Genomic DNA, 24,912 nt, shown 5'->3' on the forward strand with positions numbered 1-24,912 from the left:
CCACCTAATTAATTTTTGCTTCAGGCAGATACAAGTGAAAACCATTACTTAATTTAACTCACATTCCAGTTAAGTTCTGTACCTGGGTGTGGTACACACATCACAAGAACTGGTCATTCCAACCCTATACAGGTCACTTAGTCTTAAGACAAGTGTGTGATAGTACTGCCTAAACACCAAGTCCTGCCTGTTCTTTACAAGCTCCAACTACATACCATATTCACAACCACCTTTCCTAGTCACCTCTGACTATCTGGAAGATAAACACTTGAATTTTAATGGGACAATTTGAGGTTTATCCAAACTACTAGTTCAGCTAAAGCTTTTAGCTCTCTTCTACTATGAGGAAGTAGTAACATCAGATTAACCCCTATTACTAGTAGAAGCCTGTGTTGATCTTAAGGGCTTTAAGCATTCCAAAAAGAAACAGCAAGGCCACCTTTATGACTTAAGACTGTCACCTATAACATTTCTTAAAATAGTTACTTGGCTACTTGTTTTCCCCTCCCCACCCAGCAGATACTCACTGAGCTGCCCATGTGAGACAGAGCTTCTTCTGCACGCTCCACTCTGCTGCCCTTGGTACTGATGGTGAATGCTCTTGTCACATGACTGCAGAATTCCACAGCGATTCCGCAGCTCTGGAGAGTGAAAGGAAACATATGGAAACTTCAGTTAGATGAGCACTTGATGGCAATGTCTCTACTCAGAATTCTGGATGATCTAGAAAGATTCCTAGCAGCTGTCATCAGTCCCCAGAGTTAAAGTACCATGGGGAGTTACAAACTTAGTGTTGCTTCCCAGAGGCTGTTGCAGGTGTTTACCACACAGGTAAAACACTGTGTGGTGTTTTACCACAGTCATTACTAACAGACAATCAAACAGGAAGTGCAACATGAGATTGTTTCAGAGGTCAAGTTTCCTGCAGTTGAAGCAAGCTGGCTTTGATGCTGTGCATGTAGTGAACATTGAACATTAGAATCAGTTTACAACTATTCGCTGCAATAACATTGCTTTAGAATAACAGTGAATATACATCCTCATTTGATACTATGACAATTCAGCTGATCAGTCATTTGCAACACTAACTGAACACTTGGCTAATCTTAGCCTTATCTAGTAGACTTGCTTGAACATACATCTAGTTGTAACATGGGCCAGCAGTTTACACTAGCCCTCAGACCTGCCATAAACCTCTAGAGAAGATGGTAAGCCAGAGCAATCTGCTTGCTGGAGCTAGTTCGAGTGCTTTACCAAGGCTCTCTCTGCCCAGATGATACCATCTACTTATGTGGGAACAATACTGGTGCTAGCACATCCCAGATCTACTCTGTAGAACATAAATACAGCAGACAAACCTATGCATCCTCCCCTTCAGCATGAGCCACCCGTGTTGATGTGGAGCAGCACCTAGCCTAGACAGCAGCAATGCAGCTGTTGCTGCAGAACAAGAGTGACCTCCACCACAATGCACTATAGCTTCATACCAGATGCAGTATAGTTCAACTGCTATATCTTATTAGTACTAGGACTAGTTGTCAGAATAAACTTGTTTTCTCTTCTAGATGTGTTAAGATAGTTCCACTACTGTTGGCCTGTCAAAGGCCTGCCAAAGTTTAGTAGCAGAATACTGCTCAGTATCACAAGTATAAAAGTAGCACATGGAACTGTTCAAAACTTGGAAACAGCAGCAAAAAGAGGTCTTGTTGACTTACCATGACAAGATTTACTAATGAAACTGCATTCAAGCTGATGCCCCAGAGCCACATCACTCCAAACATGTTGACGATTATCATAGCAATAGTTATTGAAACCACAACAGCAGCCCATACTTCAAAACCAAGAAGCACAGTTGTCACCAGAAATATTGATCCCAAAGAGATGCAGAGGTTAAAGATAGCATCGTGCACAATTGTCAAGTATTGTTCATAGAAGACGTAAAACACACTGTAGAAAAAAGAGAGGTTGTCATTAGCCATCTTCCCTTTTATATTAGATTAGCTTCTGTGCTAAGGATAAAGTAGTTCCCCCACCCCTCCATAGAAGTCACCAACAGAAACTGGCTTCCTTGTATCAGTGGAATGTCATGTAACAGCCAGCATTTTGTAGGAGTTAACTCTTCACTAACACATCAAATAAAGAACATGGTCTCAAAGTCAGTGTAATTCCCGTATTTCAATATAAGCAGCTACAGTAGATACCAGAAGACAGGTGCTCAGATCCATTGTGATATCTACAGGAGCTACTGCAGGTGGACCATAAGTGCAGGCAGGATTTTTTGATGCCAAGATCAGTATTTCAGATGCACAGATATCAACTCCAACTCAATTTCAGTGTGGTACTCCTATACTTGACAATTCTGTTGCATTTGCTTTACATTTAAATAACTTATCTGAAGTCAATACATTCACATCACAGCTTGCCATTACCCATGTCTTCTTATGTTTGAACTATTAAACCCTAATATGAAAGCTAGGAAATGCCCCAAAATGGAGTCATACCTTTGTAGTGAAGAGTTTAAATTAGTTATCAATGATGGTAGAAAGAGACCAGTGCTATGGATACAAATTATATCTTTCTAGTTTTACTAGAAATCCGCCAAGTCTCGGCATTACCTTCTGTTAGACAAAACTCAGGTTTTTAATGTTATTAGCCAGCACATTTTCTGTGTTGATCAAGCATTTGTCACTGAGGCAAGATAGATCTAACCATACCTGTAAGGAAACACCCGGTAGTTCTTCTCTTTGATGCCCATGGTTTCAGTAATATTGTCTGCTATAATCCGAGCTTTCCTCATAGCATCAATAAAATCAGATGATGTTTTCAATACAGTATGGTAAGTCATAAAATAAGTGGCTCCAACCTCAGTTTTGTTGTTTATAAAGTTGACAGCAGAGTTATATGCAGCATGTCCTCTATAGAAACAGGTATCAGATGTCAGCACCATTCAAATTTATTAGCTTTTAAAACAAATAATGTTATGGAATGGTTTGAGTTGGAAGGGAGTATAAGATCATCTATCTGGTTGCACCTCTGCCATGAGCAGGAATACCTTCCACTAGACTGTGACTGCTCACATCCCATCCCAACTCATCTTGAACACTTCCAGGGATAGGACGCAGCTTCTCTAGGCAATCTGGTCCAGTGCCTCACCATCCTCAGAGTAAAGAATTTCTTCCTAACATCTATTCTAAACCTACCCTCTTTCATTTTAAAGCCATGCTTCCTTGTTTATCACTACACCTCCTTGTAAAAAGTCCCTCTCCAGCTCTTTTGTAGGTGCCCTTTAGAGGGCTAACAGCTGGTAGTTGTTTCCAGCAGTTTCTAAAACTATAAAAACTTCAGAGCACAATACATTTCAAGATTGCACAGGATATTCTAGAACAGACTGACCATAGATATTGTCTCTGTACAGGTGAAAGCTGCTGTTCCATTTAGTTGATGATGCATTTGGGTTTTTTTCAGAAAATAGTACAGAACTGGAGAGATGTCAATGTTTGTATGGCTTTCAGGAGGACATTAGATATCAAACCTCCAGACAAAGCCCAGAACAAATATCTTTGACACATTGGTCTAAGCAGGGTCTATAGAATAAAGCTCTTACCCTTTGCCACATTTAGGATTAGGGTTGTCCGATAGGAACATCGGCAAAAAGGTCATGAAGTCTTCACCCTGTGGTCTCTGCTTGCCTTCTTGAGTCAGTGGTCGACAACGAGTGCACGATGGATCGCTGACTGAAGAAATACAGTAAAAAGGTCATCTACAGGGTCAAGTATTCTTTTTCCTAACACTAGTAACTTCTGACTTGCATTATTACAGGATGCAATTCCATAAAAAGCATTTTTACTGATGAACTAACTGATCCATCCTGAAATTCCATATTAGATTTGTAGCCCTTCATTTGATTTATTGCTACTAAGGCAAGGGCTGTCAGAGAACTCTTACTTGTGCATTTATCTCCATTAGATCTGATGAGAACTACACCCAGCTGAAGGACCTGAACAAAAGCAGAGCACCAAGTTTGTGTGCTCTAAGAAAGCCAACAGAAGGATCAGAATTATTATAGCAAGTTACATTGGCTGTCTAGGTAGGCTGTTTTCAGTCTGCAGCATTCCAGTAGAATACTTAAACTCATTTAAACAGCAGTTCAAATAAATTAAGAGGACAACTCAAGAGGTTCCTACTTACAGTAAGAAAAGGTATTCACTTGACTCATACCATGAGAAAATGTTTTGGCTATGAAACTTATAAACTAAGCTAATTCACTAGCAACAAGATGGATGCCAATACCTGAAGCATTGCAAAACTGGCCAGTGGTATTGTAGACTCTGCAACAGGACGACTGTGGCTTCACCCAATCAAAGTAGTCATCAATCCAGGATGATGGGGCATAGCCTATCCTTGTGCTAAAAATAACACAACATATCCATCATCAGTAATTTTATGTTTAATTCCAAAACATATCACTTGATCTCTCCTGTGCCAATTTATGCCATGTCAAATCTACTCAGCTTTTCGTATTAGTCCCATGCTCCAGTACCCCATCCAAGAGCCATAATGTTCAGGTAGCTCAGAACACTGCAGCTAGAAAACAGCAGGAGCTTTTTTACTGCATCCTGTTCTGCTGCCAAGCTCAGCTTTCCATTTTCCTGCCCACTCTGTTCCCCATCCTATTCCACACCCTGTTGCTCAGTTTTCAAGCAAAGCTCCTCCTTCAGTTTGGCTGAAATGAACTACAGTGGAATTAATTGGAAAAAGACTTCCTTGAGTTGATAGCTGTAGATAAAATTCCTGCTTAGTCTCCCCAGGCCAGCATAGTTTATTCACCAGGTTTAGAAGCTGAGCATGCAGCCATTTTCCAAAACACCATAACCCCAAGGGGGATCAAGCCCCCTTTCCAAACCCAAGTACATCAATGTATCCCCCATCAGTCCAGACAGGTTTTATCCTCATTCTAGAAGACTGTCACAGCTACTTCCAACCCCCTTCCCTCCCAAACCCACAATATAAAGCAAATAAAATAGAATGTCAGTTTACAACCAGCAGCTGAGCCTGAACTAAATCAGGTGGACACACTGCTCAGCTACATCTCTTCCATGCAACTATGCAGAGACAAGCATGAAAGACTTACTAGCTACCAATTTCTGCAGCATTGAAGACTTGCTGGACAAGTGAATCATTATTACATCCCGTTCCACCACACACCATGTTCTGCCCTTCCAAAGAGGTGTAGTTGTGTCCTTCCTCTAGGACAAAGTAGACAGGGGGACCCGCATGCAGGTACTTGCTGATGTGGCTGAAGTAATCTATTACATAGGAGTCCTTCAAGGGAAAGTTTGGAGTTACTCTTATGAAATGTTGAGGTAGCACAACAAAGTACCAAGGTTTCAATTCAGCCACAAACTGCTGAACAGCAACAGGATCATAAGACTTACATCTGGCATTGAGAGAGACTGATCCAGCCCAATCTCTACATTGTGCATAACTGCTGCACTGAATGACAGGATACCCACAAACACTGCTATCTGCAAAAAAAGCAAATCCATTAAGTGAGAACTGTACAGAAACAACAGGCAGTAGGAGTCATTTGTTAAGCGAATAGGAACCACGCAAAGAGGCTCTAGTTTAAATATGCTACCCAGGCTTAATACAACAATGGTAGTACAACACAGCTACTCAGGGGTCCCTTTGCAACTGTGAGGAAATTTATTCTTAGAAATCATCAGTGAAGGTTACAAACACCTGTAAATAAGCATGGTAACCTTAAACTGAATCAGAGATTCATCAGCAATGCTCTGGATTAATGCAGTGTAGAAGCCAACACATGCTGTTTTTTTTACCTAGGCTAAAGTAATTTGATTGACTGCAATGCAACGCAACTCTTAAATCTGGGCTTTAGACAATCCACAATCAAGCCTCTATTTACTGAAATACTTTTGCACTTACAAAAGCTTATTTCTATTCTTATGCTGAGAACAAAAATACCAGAAGCTTCATTTTTTTCCCTGTATTGAAGATTTTTCTTCTGTATTTAGGCCTTCAGGCTCACTGCTCTTTTGCTCAAGTTTAGAAGACTGCTTACTTGAAATAGATTATACATACTACTATTGGTCTCATCCAATCCTTAAGCAGATATGGAGAAAACAGATTTTTGAAGAACAGAAATAACATGTTCTCAGAACGCTGGACTCCACTCATTTCTTCACTGCTTTTGATGCAACACAGAATATCCAGTCTATTACTCTGAAAACAGATTAAATGCCAGAGTTAGAGCAGTTCTGCATATGTCATCATCCCCGTGACACTGCAGTTACAGGCGCACTTATACTCACCTCTTGACGCTTAATATCCAAGCCCAGGAGACTCACGAAGCAAGTGACTTGAAGAATAAAGTCTATGAGCACAGCCATTCCAGCAAACAGGGAGAACGTGCGAACCGCTGGCATCGTAGACAGTGTCCCTGGAGGAAGTGACCCAGTTTGTTAAGAGAGCTCCCTTCTCCTAGAAATGCACGAGCATTTTCTAGACAAACATCCAGTTTAAGTGGTAGCCTTATAGCAGGACAAAGAGCCTTTCTTTCCAGAGCAAAGGAAACAGCCCATACAAGCCTGGCTACAGCTGCTGTCTTTGACCTATTTAACAGCACTGAGGCTGTGCAAAGGAGTGACTCGTTCTAAGCCATTTCTCAATTCCAAATTTAGGTGCAGACTGTGTAACAAGGCAGTTAGGGAGTGCTGTCAGGCAACATCTTGCTTCAATATTAAGCCACTCCAATGCAAGTTGATCCAATGACAAATTACTCTGCAGGTAAACAAAGCCATTATGAAACAAGGACAAATTATGCTTGTAAGGCAACAAAAGATTTACTTCTAAAACATTATAAAGTGAGCCTTGAACATAAATCTGTCATAGGGACATTTTTCCAACCAAGGGGCATTTTGGCAAGATGAATAGACGCAATATAGGAGTTCATACCCCCTGGTATTTGATCTACTCCTAAGGTCAAATTTAGACTTGTCAGCTACTGCAAGTCAGTAAAAACCTCCAGTCTTTCAGGCTGAAAAGTTTGACAGATTCAGAGTTGGATCTTTTTAACTATGCCAGACTCTTAAAGTACTCCAAGGCCTATTCCCAGCAGAAGTTTAACTTGATAGTAACAATGAACAACTAAGTTAAACAGCCTCTACAAATTCTTATTTTGCTTTTATATTTTAGTATTGCATTTATTCTTGAAACATGAAGTTTGATAAGGCCCTTATCTTCAAATATTAAAGGAGTCTTACCAAGAAAGAATGCCACAGTCTCTGAAAAGGATGAGAGAAACATACTGGGTGCCACATCTCCCAAGACTCTGCCAATCTGTTTATCCAGAGTTTCACCCTGAAGGCGTTCATCTCTCTGTTTTAAGGCAATAATTTACTATTATTATGAACCATGCAATTTATAAAGCTATTTCGTATGGCTTTAAAAAACCTGAAACTTTTAAGATATCCTAAGCTATCTTTAGTTGTTTCCACTGCATTAACAAGAGTTAGATAAAAAAACAGCTGAGACTGTAAAACAAGAGCAGCCTGAATATTACTTGTTGTCTTACTTCAAATTTAAAATATAGTATTAAGTTCAATACTTCAGATAAAACTACACATGTATCAGAGGCAGTACCAGTTTCAGTGGTTTATTGAACCTGTCAAATTAAAAAGCTTGTTACCCACTAACACTTAGTGTCAGAAGTTCCTAGTCTTAAGCATATAGTTTAGTTCATGACTACTGCTTACAATATGCTAAAATTACAAGTGATCTAAAAACCAGTTGAGTTCTACAACTATTTTGATATCAAGCAGCAATACGAAAAATGCAGAGACATAAATTAGGGTTTTTTTTTGTGAAGGTAGAATGTACACAGATTCTTGGCTCTCTTCCACTCTCACAAGATATCTTGTGAGAGTCCAGAGCTGCTCACATTGAGCTGAGCACTGGAACACACAAGATTCCCTGCTCCAAGTTTATAGCCTTCAAAAATGACAGGCGCATTTAGAAGAGTCTGTATGCAAGAATAAATACCTGAAGTGTCTGAACCATAATGAAAATGTTGTCCACTCCAATAGCCAGCACCAAGAAAGGAATTACTTCTATCACAATCAGTGTCAGTGGGATTCCAAAGTAGCTGAAAATGCCTATAGAACATGCTACTGAGCTCAGTACAATCAGGATGCCCGCAATGCCCAGAGAGATCTTCGAATCCACCTAAAAAACAGTTGTACTGAATGTCAACCAAACAAGCATCATCCCACAGAACAGATTACTGCAAAAGCAAAAGCCGTATTCTAACATTAAGTTTAGGTAGCAGAAAACATTTCAGGGTTTTTTTGAAGATTCAGATATTTAAAAAAAAATTATCAACCTTGAAGCTGCCTTAAAGCTGATGTTAACTGAACATCAGGTGAAAGAACTTAGCTGAGACTATGAAATACACATGACTTGTCTAGCAGAAAAATAATGCTCCCTCTAACTCCTGGCCATGAAAGACTCAATGCTGTAATAAAAACCTGAACATCAGCATTCTGCAAAAATAGTTAAGTCACTTATAGCTATCAGCGAGCTCTAGCTTCAGTCTTTATAGCAATGAAAACTATACACATACCAGCAGTCTTCTACAGCTCTGGATATGTCCCAAAGCTATGGAGATGTAGAGGAACATCACAATATAGCTTATCAACACAACGCTAATATCACTGTTGCTTTCGCGGTTGATCTCATCTTCAATACTCCGTTCAGCAGAAAATGATATTGTTAAGTTTGAATTATTGTAGTTCTTCAGAAAGTTAATAAATCTAAAAAACAAAACCAAGAGGTTGATCACACTTTGAAAGGATAAAACATCTTCCACTAGAAATACTTCAAAGTCAGTTGATGGCAAATGTACATCATCTGTGTGGTACAAGAGTACCTTATGGCCAGACAGTAGTTTGAGGGGACCTTTCTCAGTTGTAAAAGAGATGCTGGCTACACATACCTGGAACTCTACTCTAAGAACTAGAAATACACTACATTGAAATACTTTCCATGTTCTTTCTAGTATTTGAGGACCAATAGCTACTTTGCATGAGCTATTTCAAACTCTAAGCACAATTTTCCTCAAAGTTAGACCTAGAAATACACACGTGAAAGATGACTGCAGCTTGCTTACAGTACTGGGACAATTTATTAGCCCTTGTTTCAGTTCCCCAACTTGGGAGGTGCTTGTGACACAGGCAGATGCTTCTCATACTTTTATTTTGTCACAAACTTTCTAGTACAGTAGTTTTTATCTGAACTGACAGCCAGAGCAGCTGGCCTGTGTAAGCTAGCTCTTCAAGGTGGTAGAGGGGACAAAAGCCTTAGATCTTCATCTGGATGACATTTTTAAAAATTAAAGGTAAAGAACTACAGCATCAGGCTCAACCTTTCCACCTATGGTTAATGGTCCTGTAAATTAAAGAGTCTACCTGTGTAATTCTAACACAATGATATAAATCCTTTCTGAAGTTACTTATTGGCAACTACTACTGGGCTAGATGGTCACTAAGACGACTAGAACCTATGTCTCAAAGCAAATTAAGTGTGCCAGACAAAGTGAAGGTCTTATGACCAGCATAGTCTGGTTTTAATCAGTTTTGCTGCCTCTCAAAACGTCCCTGTAGTTATACTGAAAAACTGTCAGTACAGTGCAGGTGGGTTTTTTAAAATCAACATTTAACGCTGCTTTAAATCACGCATGCATTTCAGAACACAGGAAGACTACTTACTCTTTTTCCCATGCCAAGGCTTTCATCAGTTTTTTTGAGTCATTGTAGTAGTTGTTGACAGGAAAAGTAATAACAAGAGCTGTAGCATTATTATAGTTATCATCTATAGAAGAAACAAGATGTTTGGCATTAAAAAATGGAACTTACATTCTAGTACAGCAGATACAAATAAGTTTAAAATTAGCATTGCCCAAAGCAATCCCGTCCCTACAACTCCACTGAACACCACTGAGTTCTGAAACACAGTACTGAAATAAGAACCAAAGTTGGTAAACACTACAGATGCATTCCAGAGTAATTATTCATTGTTTAACACGTTCATGACACCACAATGTTACATTGTTGCACAGTTAAGACAAAAAGCTACTATATAACCACTGCTTATGACTTTCCATCTAATGAGAAACGTGGCTTCCTAAACACTGTACCTCTTGTATGCTCATATTTTACTCAAAGCAAATACAAATCCCCTAGAGTTTAATAAATAAGCGCTTGCCTTTAAACTCTATTTTAGATATATTAAACACAAGTTTAATTAGATAAATTGCTTGAACAAAATCCTGGCTTAAGAGCAATTATGAAAGAATTTCCTTTGTGAACACTTTAATCTATTCTTAAACACTTTATCAGATCAGTGACAAAATATTCTAACTCAAAGCAAAATACACATATGTCCCAGCATGTCAACCTGAGCTGCTTCATGTCTTTATCTTTTACCAGGCCCAAAGCAGACCAAACATTTCTCCTGTTGACAAGTATGTTCTAATTACAGATTGCTTGCATTTTACACTTTCAGAGTAGTCTGCCTCTAATCCCAGCACTGTTCTACTGAAAATTTACTTAAAACACCCTTACTTACTGAAAGTTTAACAAAACACCAGTTTCTCTAGACTGCATTTAAACATCTGTGTTAAATGAGAACGCACCTTTAGCACCACAAACAGCACGTAAGTATGTACTCTCAGACTTATACTGCAATACTGTTTTGCCACTCACCATCATATCCTCCCAACACCAGCCACGGAAATACAGGTCCACCAAATGTTCCTAAGCAGGGATCGTGAAGCAAGCTTGTGTCATTCAGTGATGCTGGAGCCCTAAAGAGATCAGCAGCAATAACTGTTAGCTTCTGCTTGAGAGCTGAGGCACAAAACAATAAAAAGCACAAAACAGTAAAAAGCTGTTGTGTTACTACTGAAAATCAAGACAAACAAGACAAGACTGTTAGTGGTACACTGCCCTTGTGCTGCATTTGCTTTGAATTTAAATACAGTTTTAAATGTGTCTGCCTTATAGCCTTTAAGACCAGGAGTACCTTCTAACCAACTGAACTACAAACTAAAGAGAAAGCTTAGAAACTGATCTTCTGTTCAGAACTCTCCAGGAGTATTGAAAACATGTTTAAGGTAAACCAGAGCCAGCATCCACATAAACCAAGCTGAACTGTCAACTTGATTAAAAAACATGCACTTGTACTGCTTACCGAACACAGTATAAGAAGTGAGTGTGGTAATCAGCATAGACAAAGAACTCATCCCCAACAGTGTGATCCAGAACAGAATGGCTGTTCTGAAAGTAGTTGAGTACACTCAGGATAGTGCAGTTGTTGTTGTAGGGAGCAAGAGGAGCCAGGCAAATGTCCTTCAGCATTACAGTCTCATTGTCATAAGAAGCAGTTATGTTGACAATAGCATCCTGCAAATCCAGTACCTTTAAACAAAACAAACCATAGTTTAAGAGCAGCATAAGAAAGCACTTCCCTTGCAAGACCGGACTTAAGTGCACACTATATTCTTGCAAGTTTCCAGAGACAGAGGCACATATCAATAGAAGCACATTACAAAAACATTATTTCTGTGTCCATACTATGAACAGAGACTTCTCTTGCAAGTGTCTCTCTAATAGAAAGGTTTTCAGCAAAAAAGCTTTTATAGTAAGGCTCTGATTTTTAATAAGACTATCTAGTGACTGTTTTGATGGACACCTAACATTGCAGGTGGAAACCAACTTCATGTGGTTATACCTGTTAAGTATGCTTAGGTCTTTGCTCTTGGTAAATCCCAATTACCTGATGGAGAATATCTTTGGTAAGGGGAGGCCCAAAAGGTACATCTTCTCCTGATGGGTAAGGTGAATAGGTGTCTGGGTGGCTCTTTGGTGCTTGAATAATAACTTGTTCAGTACGGAAGAAAGGTCCAAAGTGTGTGTCAAAGTATTCCTTCTCCTTGCGGGCTTGGCTGCTTGGAGCTGACCAAAGATCTACAGGATTTGTAGTTGCTTTTATATATACAAAGCCTGAGCAGCACATTGCAATGAAGACTACAGAGAAGAGGATAACAGGACGTGGATTTCTGACACAGAAAGCCCCCCATGATGTAAATGTCATCCTCAGGCCATTCTCAAACCTTTCACCAAGCCTTTCACCACAGGTAATGTTTCCTGCGAGAGCAAGAAAAACAGTAAATATTTGAGAAGTCAATAAAGTAGCATTTTCTTGGAGTCCATTCAGAAAGATGAAATTTTATTGTTTGTAGGAAGCACTAGAATCTATATCTCCACTGAGAGATCCTGGGACGAATCCCTAACTGAGGCCAAGGGGCAGAAAACAGCTCATACCTATGTTGCCCCTTGTAATGTAAGGTTGTGTTGGACAGCAGCTGGTGTAGCAAATAAAGCTAAAATATATATAAGCAATAAAACCAGCTACATTAGCTGGTACACAAGTAACAGTACAGTTTTTTCCTAGCATGCCTTAAATGGATATATGGATGAGTCAAAACACTATCAAACTGATTTTAGCATCATGTCCTCCCTATACTCCTACAACAAAGCTCTCCAGAACTTCCTTGCAGCTTAGCTAGATCCATGAGGGGGGTACCCAGGGCTTTCAGCATCCAGGGAAATAGGGGTAAGAACTACTCTAAAAGAAGAGAGATGCTGGTCAAAAGGCTAAAGGCCCTCTCAGAATGGACTTTTTTTAGCCTAACAAAGCTAAAACTCCAGAGCCCAACCATAGGAAACGGATGCACTTGAGTTTGTAATAAACCTATTACTGTTCTCCAAGACATACCATTGTCACGGTGGGAATTCACAGAAAAGGCCACATTGCTGTCAATTGGGGTGTACTCCGAGACAAAGTGCCGCCTCCTGCAAGGCAAGGAGCTGTGTTATCCTGCTTGTCCAAAAAGGCATCTGTACTGTTTGTACAACAGTCTCCAGCTTTGTGATCTTTTGGAACACCATGTCAGCTATCTTAAGAAACTTTTTCAGCTTACATCAAGCACAGATTCTTTATGCACATTTAGAAGATCACTAGCATTAACAACACAAAGAATTTCTTTAAATTGATCCTAAGTTGATATTTGCAGGAGATTTTTACATTAGAAATATGAACCAGGCATCTTAAACACACCACTTCATGATGCTCACTAAGGTAAGGCTGCTGAATATATCAAATTGTCATACCCACTATCCTTTTTCAAGCAGACTTAATTCTTACTATAGAGCAATTTCTGTTTCCTGGATACAACTGGAAACAGAACCACAGAATCAGAGTGGTTTAGGTTGGAAGCAAACCTTAAAGATCATCTAATTCCAACTCCTCTGCCATGAGCAGGGACACCTTCACTAGATCAGTTTGCTTAGAGCCCCAGCGTGTCTGGTCTTGAACACCTCCAGAGACGGTGAGTGCACAACCTCTTCCACTGATTCAATACCCTTATAGGACAGAATTTGTTTATAAGATCTAATCCACATCTCTCTCCCTCAGCTTAAGCCATTGCCCCTTGTCCTGTCACTACATGCCCTTGTAAGTAGTCCCTCTCCAGCTCTCTTGTAGGCCCTCCTTTAGTTACTGGAAGGTGCTGTAAAGAATCCCTAGAGCCTTTTCTTCTCCAGGCTGAACAGCCCTAACTCTCTCAGCCTGTCTTCATAGGAGAGGTGCTCCAACCAGGAAATCAAGGGTGATATTCCATAATTACTGAAAGCTTAGCTTTCATTTAGTTTTTTGCAAAATAGGAGACTAGGAAAAAGTATTAATTGCTTAATTTGCAATAGAGCAGTGACTGTTTTGCTATGAATGTCTGTTTTGCCAGACTTCTGCATACTTAGTTATGAAAGCTGAAGAATAGTGTATGTGATTCTGTAGCTAAGAATGCTATGACACATGCATCAACTGAACCAACTTCTGCAATCACTTTTTACCAGGTTGTTTTAGCTGTTAGAACATTTTTTGTAAGTATATGTGGTATCTGCTACAGAACATGACTTTCGGCTGGCTGAAGCAGTCAAGACATAAGCATCTGACCAGGGCAAAGAAGTTCTCAGAGATAAACAAGTGACTTGCAGAGCTTGTTTTGAATGCTTTACCTGTAACACCAGACTCCAAAAACTAGTGCAAAAAATATGAGTAGAAAGCCCATGTATGAGATCCACATGATGACATACACAGCATCCAAACCAAACAATAGCCAAGGAGGAGGCAATGGAGGGGGCTGAGGTTTTGGACCACAGACAATTGAACAGTCCTGACAGCTACATGGTCCTGTTGAATCATCCATGGACTCATTACAGCCTTTGGTAGCGTTATTCATAGGGTTCATTCCATGGACAGGAACATCTATGACAAATCACAAGTTGTAGAGCCAGTTTACTACAAGGAATAATTCAGGACTTCCCAGTTACGTGAGTTAACCCTTTATATGAAATCCCACAGCCCCTGTGTAGAGCAGCATTTCTTGGTCTTACAGATGAAGAATCCTTTTCCACAGCAGATATCAACTATTTACAGTTGTCTAATAATTAAATGACTGGTCATGTCTATAACACTTTATTCTGTAAAAGTAATAAGCACATACTTCTATCACCCCAGAAATGATTTGTCATCCCTCTTATCTATTCAGATAGTGAAATGTGTAACAATAATTTCCAGTTAATGAAATCCTCAAGGATGAGGGTACTGCCCATTTCCCAAGGAATACAAGTAGCCAGTTACCTAGGCTCAGTCTACCACAGAGTTTTAGAGATTTCTACAGGAAGAAGTTGTATAGGAAAAAAACCCCAAAGCAGAAATAAAAAAAGTAAGTTAATCTCACATTGCTTTGAAAGCCTATGACTGCAGACTTCTGCTGCTGGGCAGCTGTTTAAAAATCAATGCTGTAGCCATAGCACCCAGCCTTTGACAGGAGTTTTAAAGGCAAGGACTATTCAGTTTCTTACCTGAAAAGATGGGAATTATGCTGAAAGGAGTTTGTCCATTGTCTTTACTAAACATGTACTCAATCCAGTTGGTTGCATTGCAGTCTTTAACATCCTTCCCACACAGCAGCCCCAGTGCTTTAACATTGCTCGATGGAGCCTCCACATCTTTGCAGGCATTGTACATTGCTGGGAAGAGTCATTAAACCAATGTTATAATTTGAGTAAGCATTCCAAATATTTCCAATATTATAGACTCCCTAAGTTCCAGGAACATACAGTTTTCAAGTAGAACCATCTTAGGATAGTGAACTAATGCTTTCAGTTGTATTTGTGGTATTCAAGATTGCAATGCTTTGTTACAGCTACCTTGCTCTGAGAAAGCCACTAGAATCTGCATTCATTGTGCTAGAACCTACTTTTCTGCTTGACAGGAAACACTACCCAATATTATTTTCAGGGAAAGCATTTAAGGTGCTTTCAACTTGTAGGCTGTATATGACTTTCAAGTGTCTCAATTTTATTAAAGTTTACTGCAAAAAGCATAACAAGACTGAATTAATGCTTTTAGCTTGCTACAAAATCAAAATACAACCCAAATGTATTGTTCTGTAAAACCATCTGATTTTGATAAAGGACTAGACAGTCCATTTCAAGACTGAGTACCTCTTAGAGAACCACTGTGTACAAATTTTATTATCATGCTTGCCAGACTGTTTTAGTATCAGGTAGACTTTGGACATTCAATACTTGGCAAAAAAACTTAGTTTTTCTGAAGTTAAAGTCATCAAGGTTATCAGCTATTAACCATTTGTATAGATGTTCATCCTCAACTGAACCTTTAAAACATTGTTATTTAACAGTGTCAGTGTAATGAATGTCCCCTGCCCAGGCAGAAGTTAAGTGTTCCATAAGTTTTAAGGGGGACCAACTGTTACCTACGTGATGACTCAAACTTCAGAAAGACAGAGAGATGTTTCCCCCTCCAAATTCTTTCTGAAAAAGCACTGGTTACCTGGACAAAAACCAAGGTAAATTAACAAATTGTTTACTCACCATTGGCAAATCGATCTCCAATGAAGTACTGCAGCTCTGTAATGCTACTTTTGTTCTCTTTTAAAATGGGGTCATAGTAAGGTATGGTGCTTGTAACATTCAAAAACTCAGACTGATTTGGACTACAAGTCAGTTCACAGAAGAGGTTTATCAAGTTGTAAAAACATGATGGACATCTGGAAGGAAAGTCAATTGGTAGGAAAGCCAATGAACAGCAATCAGATTAAGAGGTAAAGGTGCTATGTAGGTCAAGTCAGATACACCTTGCAAATATAAACATTCTGCTCAGAGCAACAGAACAAAATATTTAAATTCTGTAAGATTTTAATCAGCAATATAACAATTGTTGTTGATGCTACAGATGAACAACTTTAAGCACCATAAATCACTAATAAAATTGCCTGCCTCAAATAGCAGATTGAAACAATTTTACTAGAATTTTAAAAAAAACTGTTGCTAGTAGAAAGACTTCTTAGACTTCTTAATGTGTTTGTTAGAACAAGACCAAATGCTACATTGTCACCCTCTTCTGAAAGTTTCATTAAATAAAGTAGCTTGAGACAAGCTAAAGGAATGTTTATTCTTACCAGCTATTCAATCCAGACTGCAAGTAGTTGTTTCATGACATTGCAACCTGCTGCTATGAGTAAGAAAGTCACTCCAGCAGCTTGCTCCAATAATCCTTTAAATGAAATTACCACTTTTTCTCTTTTTCCACAGTCTACTTGAAGACAAGTGCTTTGATAACCTGTTATAAAATTAGTTGCTTTGTCATTCATTAGCATACCTGGAGAGAAACTGCAGAGGCAGCTGCAAGTTATTTTTCAAAGTCTGAAGCTGATGAACATCACAGCAAGTGCTAACATTGCCAAAGAATAAACCCGGACAGAGTTCCTTAAGAAAAAAACAAAAAACAAACAACATTGAGATCAAGAGGAAAGGAAGAAAAAGCATGTTTAAGACTTCAAAATTCATTCTAGTCATGGGTTTTGCAGCAACATATTTCAGAACACAGTAGCTGTTGCTGTGGGAGACGCAGAGGAGAAAAACAGTCCAGCAAACAAGATTTTTGTTTAGAGACCGGAGAGAAGAATCACTTTTCTCACTTCTTTTATTCAAGGCAGCACTTCCTTTTGAAAAGCTCCTTCAGATGATCTTTACTCACCAGGGTCTAATTATAGAATGATAATGGCATTTGAGAGCCTATTGGTAAGAGGACAACACATGTTTATCCAAGTTGAAAGTATTCCTGCAGCTTATCCTCTAGTACTCCTTCTGGATAGTATCAGATTTTAAAGTCTCAGAAGGCAAGCCACTAACCATAAAACCAGTGATTACCTGGAAGAGCTGCTTCATGTTCAGTTTGTAGAAGAGACAAATGCATTTAATCCAAGTACAACTGATACTAACATACAAGAACTGTACATTACGTCTTCAGAAACAAAACACAACAGCAGTCAGCTGACCTACATATTTAATGAAGTCACTCCTCTCACCAGTCTAACCATTGTTTAACTCTGTAGTTATTTCACTCTTTAAAGCTTTGAACTATCAGATGCCAGAAGGAAAATCTGGCAATATGCTGTGTTGTGCATGAAGAGAGAGACTTCTCATACCCCTGAAAAGAAACTGAGGTAAATTACCTTAACCCAGTTGGACCTGAGAAATCAGAGACAATCTGTCTACTTTCTCATCAGGTTAGGATGAGAGGTCCATAGCACAGGTCCAAAAGAGCCCCATACAGAATTCTACTGTTGGAGAATTTTTTCTTCAGCAGGAAACCTACAAGAGAAGCTCACCTGCATTAAGTCATAACCATCTTCTGGTAGTGCTATTGGTGGCCCATCATAAGCACAGTTGTATCTCTTGTCTCCAGAAGCAATTCCACACTCTCCATACCAGACACACATTTGTGGAAGTACCTAATCAACAAAAAAAGTGATTAACTACAAGGAATAGTTGCCAATATCTCAGCTATTGTAGAATTTATGTGCTACTACTCCAAAAGCCACTTGCAGTCCAGATCTGATAACTTCCTGCTAATTCAAACATCAGTGTGTACTACATAAAGCACCCATTAACAAAAGCAAGTTTTTGACATGGTGCACATCACCACTAATCTTCAGCTCAGCTCCCTACCTTCCCTTGATCATTACAGAAATAGGAGGTGCACAACCTACAGTTAAGATCAAGTATAAGAGTTACTTAAGAAGAACCTAAACAATACTTGAAAAACATCTTCAAGTACAAGGTAATTTAGAAAACAATTTGTTCATGCAAGACAACACAATAATTGTTGGGTTAAACTGTCACATTAGAGCACGAGTCAGTGCACATGGAGAGAAACTCATTGCCTATGTGCAATTTCACTTCCTCCTGCCACCTCCTGATCCTTCCTAAAAACTCATTACAGTGACAGATTGAGGAAGCAGCAGCACAGAGAGCATTCTGAAACAGAACTTCATAGCTCTGCATCTGCCATATATATATTGTCACAATCTCAAAGGATGCCCTCCATCACCACTTTCAAGCCTAAGCATGGAACATTTAAATGGCATTACAGTGCTAAGAAAAGACCCTCATTTTAAAGATGTTTTAATTTAAGGGAGGGACTACTGAAAATTCAGAAATTTGATCTTTATTATGTGCATAAAAGAAATTGAAAAAGGGCAGTGGCACCTTGAAAGCCTTTTTTTTTGTTCAGTGGTACTGACACCGAAACATCTGAGATACCAAGCCAAAATATTTATTCTGGAAATTAAAACATTTAACAATAACAAGCTATTTACAACAAAAGCTGTAATACAGCTCCTAAGTTTTCCTACTACCTGAGCTGCAAAGCAGACGGCACAAACATTTGCTACACTTCTGCCAGCTCTGATCAGGAGTTTGCTCAGTACAGTCTGAGATATAACTGACCTATTTTGATCTCCTAAACAACCTTGACTTAGCATTTTAGAGACACCATATGTTGTTGCTGCAAGGACAGACTGCTGTGCTTCGTGCTTGACCATGAATAGTATTGTTTAACGACCAGAGAGGCCCCTGAAAGGCTGTCCTGACAATACCCAATAGCTACCCAGAAACACAGTGCCTCCATAACATCCATTTTTGTGCTGAACAACACTGACAGTTCTTCAAAAAGTACATCAGTAGTTGGTTGTTTATCAGGGACAATAACCATCACTAATTTACCCAACCCAAGACTTGTTTCCTCTTTCCCCTAACCAGGGCCAATTCAAAGTCACTCACTGCAAGCCTGTCTAAAAGTCAGTTTAAGTGCCACTCATCTAGATCACCATTTCATTTGCCTATTCTAGCACATCTTCTAGTTAAACCCACAACCAGCTGTGATACAAGCTGGATAACACCCTTTAAGATTGCACTTATAAACACTGAATGTTTAACACCAGCATAAGCCAAAAAGTCAAAATTCCATAACTTGTGGACTATATCTCAAAACCCCATTGTAAATTTGTTCATGCATCAAGTTAATCCAAGAAGTTAACACTGCTATGATGCAAATTTAGAAGTCATCATCTTCAACTCTGCTTCCTCACACCTATATGCCCCAGTTTTAACAGCAAACAATCTACTAGGAGTGAAAATGGTTCTGCTGTTTGTACCAGCATCAGAAGTGAATTGTTTCTTCAAGAGGAAGCACAGATTCACTACTATTCTTGCAAAAGGGCAAGGAATTTGGAGCTGCTTTGCAACGCCCATGAGAAAAGGATTAGTTATTTCTTCAGTATCAGGCTGGCTTCGGTATTTAGTCTAGAATGATTTGTAAGCATCCTTTCTAAAAAACACTTCCTGTGCTTCATTACATCTTGGTATCTAACACTTCTTATTTTTTAAAACATACAAATTCATCAGCCTACTCTTTAGAGAAAGACTTTGTTTCTTCCAGAGTGGAATGTGTGGGAAACCTGGTAATACAGTTAACAGTTACAAAAAACTTATCAGGGCACCTCTTGCATAGAAAAGCTTGAGTAAATTTCAGCTACCATGTCAGTCTGACTGATAGTTCAATTGTTTTAAAAACATTATCTGTGTTTCAAGGCAGCAATTCCTTGGTTATAGCTACATGGATACAAAACATAATATAATCTGTCTTATGTTTATAAATTTACCTACAAGGCTTTCTGTCATCATTTTCAGGACAGAACATAAACCAACTTATTTGCACACAACACTTGGTAATGTACCAAAAGGTACATTAAACAGCTAATCACAAAAGAAAAATAAAGCAAGACAAAGTTCAGCCTAGTATTAGTTTATATTTGAATCTGGATAAAGAATTTCAAATCACATTCCTGAAGTTCCACAGCAATAAAACATACAATGGAAAAAACAATGTTTGCCACTCAAACTTTCAGCCTGTTCAAGAAAAGCTGAACAGATCAGCTGCTTTAAACTATTAGAAGAGCACTCTTGGGCCTAGAACTGTTAAGTCTGAATACTCTGTTTCAGTATTAACACCAAGAACGTAGTTTCAGAAAATGTTCAAGATTTTACATTTATACCATTACCTAGCAGGATTTCACTAATAAAAGCCTAAGTTTGTCTTCTGAACCAGTAAGCCTTGGGGATGCTTGATTTACAGTGGTTGAACCAAGTCCATAAGCCTAAAAGCCACCAAATCATTATGCATCAATAGCCTAAATTGAACAACACAGCTCTTGAACATTAACAAGTTAATAGCCTGCTTACCATTGAGTCAGCCCCAAAATACAGGAGAGGACTGGTCTCCTATGGCTGAAACGGCATTCAGGGATACAAATAACTACATAACTACTCCACTGCCACAGATAAGATAGAGCTGACAGTTCTTCCCTCTGAAAACCCTCTAGTAAAAGCTAGATTAAGTTAGAGAGTAAGACAAGCACTCTGCTCTTTCCATTCTTTCAGACAAAATGCTCCTATGAGGGTAGGGTGAGATAGGGATGACTAAGTGTGGTTGTAAATAAGTCATAGTTGACAAAGCTACTGCTTGCAGAGTCAGATTTTAGGTCAGATAATTGTTTACCTGGGTATTAAATTTCTTAAGTGGATGAAAGCCTAGCTCCAAAAGTAACAGAGAAATGCTATGTCAAACTCAACTGCCCTCTAAACAAGGCAAAATACTTAAAACACTCCATAAGTAACACAGGGCTAGTTCATGGTTTTGGGTTTTTTTTTTTTTTTCTGTATGTTTTCCTTTTAAGATCACATGACTAAGTACTTGTTATATTAGAATGGGACTTTCCTAAGTATTTCATAAAGCAACATAACCTTAGATAAAGGCTGTTCCTTCCTGCCTCTAGCATATCTTAGAAACCACTTGTCAGTACACTAACACCAACCCTCAGCACATCCTCAGAGTTCAGAAAACTGTATTCCTATTTCTGGCAGGCTTAGCCTGTTTGAAGAGAAATTTCACCTCAGGCCAAGGCTCTAGGAGCCTTTATAAAGAACTTGCACATGAGCAAGTATGGGCATTCTACAGAAGTTCTGTTAAGAGTTTTCTGGTTCCCAAGTATTACCATTCGTTTGTAATAGAACTAGCATTCCAACAGATCATAAACACATTTAATTCAGCCCATGTTTCTTCAACTGCAGGTTGAAACAAACTGATAAATTTTGATGCTTCCAGCAGCATTCACCACCACCAATGAATACATAGCTGTTAAGGAGACAAAGAACAATGATGATGCTGTACACAGAAACAGCAACTATTTGTGGTGTTACAAATACCAGAAGACAAGTGAACACTGTTTGATTCTTCAAACTAGGATTACTAATAAAGAAAAGGCAAGAGCATCAGATACAGCTGTTTCCCCTTCCTTCATCTGGGATGATGCATCTGGGATCTTGCAGGGCAAAAAGATCAATCCAGGAAAAAGCACACTCTTCCCCTGCATCCCTTAATATCTGCTATTGCCAGCTAGGTTGAGAGTTCTAAGGAAACACTACACCACCCACAATAAATGGATGGTGTATGGGTGAAGACTAGTTTAAGGAAACAGATGAGCAGGTCAAATTCAGAGATCTGCCCCAGAAGTTGCGTTTTATCTCACAACCCTTCCTGTGGGGGAAAGAGGTGCATGGACTAAAGGAAACTTTACAGGTTTACTTGTTGTTCTTTGTCTATTTCAGTAGCTTGTTCAAAGCCTGCCTTATCTGCCAAGCTCTTCCAGTTCCTTTGCTCACCAGCCTGTTTCCTTTCAGATGGAAAAATCATTACTACTCCTGGTCAGGCAAAGCAAGCTCTGGAGTTATCCAAGAGCATTTCAGATGCCATAGTAAAGTCAAAGTCAAGTAGGAAGAGAAAGCTGCAATAACAGTAAAAATTCAGTATCTGTGGGGACAAGCTGATGTCAGCTGCAAGGATGCATGCATGATCAGAAAGTGTAGGGCCCCCAACTAGCACCTGTCTGCAGCTAAGTCCATCTGCACCAAAACAGCTCTGATGTCCTGCAGGTTAATAATAACACTACTGTACAACACCTGGATTGTTTTGGCTACTGCTCAGCTAGGAACTACTCAGTTCTACCAGTCACTCCCTTCAGTCATCTCTCCCCTTCTGAGGCAGCTTCCTCACCTACCATCCAGAAAGGCTGAACAAGTCACTCCTGATTTTCCAGGAAGTAATTTAGATGAAGTGGTTACTGTCTTGTTCTGGAGCTACACTGCCTTCCCTGCTCCAACAGACATTGCTCCAAAGAGGAGACTGCTCCAAACAGACATTTCAGAACTTCATGTCTGAGGTCAGGTAACACCACACTGCAGCCACTTGGCATGAGCAGCACTCGTCATTAACAGTTTCCCATGGGATTTCAGAAAATCAAATATAGCTTGGGACCCCAGCTGCTGATAGGAAATCTGTATCCAACCTTGATTAGCCAGTGATTTAACAGCTTGTGTTTTAGTACAATTATACAAAGATCAATTGCAATAGTGGCCATTAAGCACACAAATACCATCTAATGCATTAGGACATTCATAAGAAAATAAAATAGTAATGGATAGCTGGCAGAAATCTTGTATCATGCACTGTTCAGAGTGAAAGATACTGAACACTTCAAGTTCATTGTGAACACATATCTAGTGGAAAGACTGTGAGCTGAAGTGCCACTCCAGCCCACCGACTGCTTTGAAACAGAAAGAAACATGACACAGGGCACTTTGGATTACAAACATCACAACTGAAAGCACAAAACCATTACACCAGCAGTACACTTGAGGGAGAGAACAGTTTACCTTTATAATGCTTTTCTTCAGCAAGCATCTAACACTAAATAGGCTCAGTCTAACTGAAGGACCAGCTTCTCGTTGAAAGATATCTAGCGTCCTCTTTGTGAAGTGTCAGGCTGTAAATAAGAGTTAATGGCAAAAATTCCCAATAAAACCAGATTCTGCCTTCTCATGGTACACAACTGAGACTTGCACGGTTAGAGTAATTTTGTAATATTTACTTTGAGGGACCACCAAGCCTCTATAAGAATTCCCCTAAATATATGGGGAACTTGTTTCAAGCTCCTGTAGGTCAGTATCCTTCTGAAAAGGAAAGCGTTCTGTCATTTCTTTACCAGCCTAGGACACACCCCATTGCTCCAAGATATCTCCCTCCAAAAAACATCACATAAAGGTGCATTGGTTAGCTGTGAAGTATCATTACTTACTCACCTGAAGATCACGAGTCACGACTAACAATCACCTTCTCCAGTGCTAATAGGAGAATGAATACCTCATTTTATGTTCAAGCTCTTTAAAAGTTTTTTCGAAGAAGATATGAGAACAGCACATACACAAGATGACAAGCTCCTATGTTTAAAAACAGCTAATCATAAAACTTGACCTAGAAAGTATGTTTTCAGCGTAGGTAGAGAGGGAAAAAAAAGCCATCCACTAAGGCTTACAAGACACTCCTTGTTTCTCCTGAGGAATGTGGAGTATCCCGCTCTTATCTTGCGCTACAGCATAACAAAACATGACTGAGAGGAGTGAATGTTTTACCATATTTTTTCCTAAAGCTCCTAAGAAGTCCAACATACTCGAGTCCTCAATTTTAAGGAAATATGTAGTCTTACTACTAGCACATGAATAAACAGCAGCTCTCACTCCACACAGACCATTACTTCTAAGAAGCCGTCACCTAGCGTAAGTTACACCCCAAGCAAAGCGAACCAGACACCGACGACATCTGCAAGCCTCTGCCGAGCATGTGACTGCGTGGCCACTCACATGCACTGGGCATTGCATAACCAGGGCACGCCACGGGAGCGCGGCATCCCGGGGGCTGCCGCTGCCGGCTGCGACCGCAGCCGACGGGGACTGGGCAGAGGCTGAAGTTCGCGGGTGCTTCCCAGCGGGCCTGCAGTGCCACCGGCTGACAGCCCCGTCCCGACGGGGAGCAGGGGCACGGGAGAAGGGGGGCGAGCCCCACCGGGGACGAGGAGGGGACACCGCGGTCCCTCGCTTCAGCTTCGCGCCGCCCCGAGCCCAGGGGCCTAAGCCGGGACACCGCCGCCTTTATCCAGCCCCGCCGCCTGGGACACCCCCGGTCGCGGGATGCGCAGGGGACGCCGCGGCTTCCCCCGCCCCAGGCAACACCCGCGGGATCCCGCTGCCCACCCGCCGCTCCCTTTCCTCCCCACCATGCCGGGAGGCCCGGCATTCCCCACGGACTCACCCGCACGGGCGACAGAAGCAGGAGGAGGACGAGGAACCCAAGGCCGCCTCGCCCGGGGCTGCCTTGAGGGGTCCCCATGGCGGCGCGGGCTGGAGCGGATGACCGGCAGGCGCTGTGGGCAGCAGTACGGAGCAGCAGCGGATGGAAACAGGAGGGCGGCGAGGCAGCCGCGCCAGCGCAGTCTGGAAGGGCCGCTCTCGC

General features: G+C 40.2%; 1 protein-coding gene across 2 annotated transcripts in view; it reads right to left on the bottom strand.

Annotated features, from left to right (window-relative positions):
• The window catches only part of NPC1 (NPC intracellular cholesterol transporter 1), a 26,571-nt gene extending 1,659 nt beyond the window's left edge, over positions 1-24,912 (bottom strand). The window contains exons 1-23 of one of the 2 annotated variants that reach the window (XM_059859312.1): positions 24,712-24,912; positions 17,837-17,959; positions 16,825-16,931; positions 16,038-16,213; positions 15,003-15,170; positions 14,154-14,403; positions 12,856-12,932; positions 11,854-12,224; positions 11,269-11,495; positions 10,782-10,882; positions 9,786-9,888; positions 8,642-8,831; positions 8,062-8,244; positions 7,284-7,398; positions 6,333-6,460; positions 6,103-6,243; positions 5,436-5,525; positions 5,132-5,322; positions 4,291-4,406; positions 3,605-3,734; positions 2,715-2,915; positions 1,716-1,947; positions 528-641 (exon numbers count right to left, since the gene is read on the bottom strand). In XM_059859312.1, coding sequence (XP_059715295.1) covers positions 528-641; positions 1,716-1,947; positions 2,715-2,915; positions 3,605-3,734; positions 4,291-4,406; positions 5,132-5,322; positions 5,436-5,525; positions 6,103-6,243; positions 6,333-6,460; positions 7,284-7,398; positions 8,062-8,244; positions 8,642-8,831; positions 9,786-9,888; positions 10,782-10,882; positions 11,269-11,495; positions 11,854-12,224; positions 12,856-12,932; positions 14,154-14,403; positions 15,003-15,170; positions 16,038-16,213; positions 16,825-16,931; positions 17,837-17,959; positions 24,712-24,789 — 3,612 coding nt within the window. In that variant the 5' untranslated portion in view covers positions 24,790-24,912. Of the gene's footprint in view, positions 1-527; positions 642-1,715; positions 1,948-2,714; positions 2,916-3,604; positions 3,735-4,290; positions 4,407-5,131; positions 5,323-5,435; positions 5,526-6,102; positions 6,244-6,332; positions 6,461-7,283; positions 7,399-8,061; positions 8,245-8,641; positions 8,832-9,785; positions 9,889-10,781; positions 10,883-11,268; positions 11,496-11,853; positions 12,225-12,855; positions 12,933-14,153; positions 14,404-15,002; positions 15,171-16,037; positions 16,214-16,824; positions 16,932-17,836; positions 17,960-23,705; positions 23,834-24,711 lie in introns of those variants that run through there. The other variant, XM_059859322.1, reaches the window with a different exon arrangement.

The sequence above is a fragment of the Haemorhous mexicanus genome, chromosome 1 (assembly GCF_027477595.1).
Source record: "Haemorhous mexicanus isolate bHaeMex1 chromosome 1, bHaeMex1.pri, whole genome shotgun sequence".
Lineage (NCBI taxonomy): Eukaryota > Metazoa > Chordata > Aves > Passeriformes > Fringillidae > Haemorhous > Haemorhous mexicanus.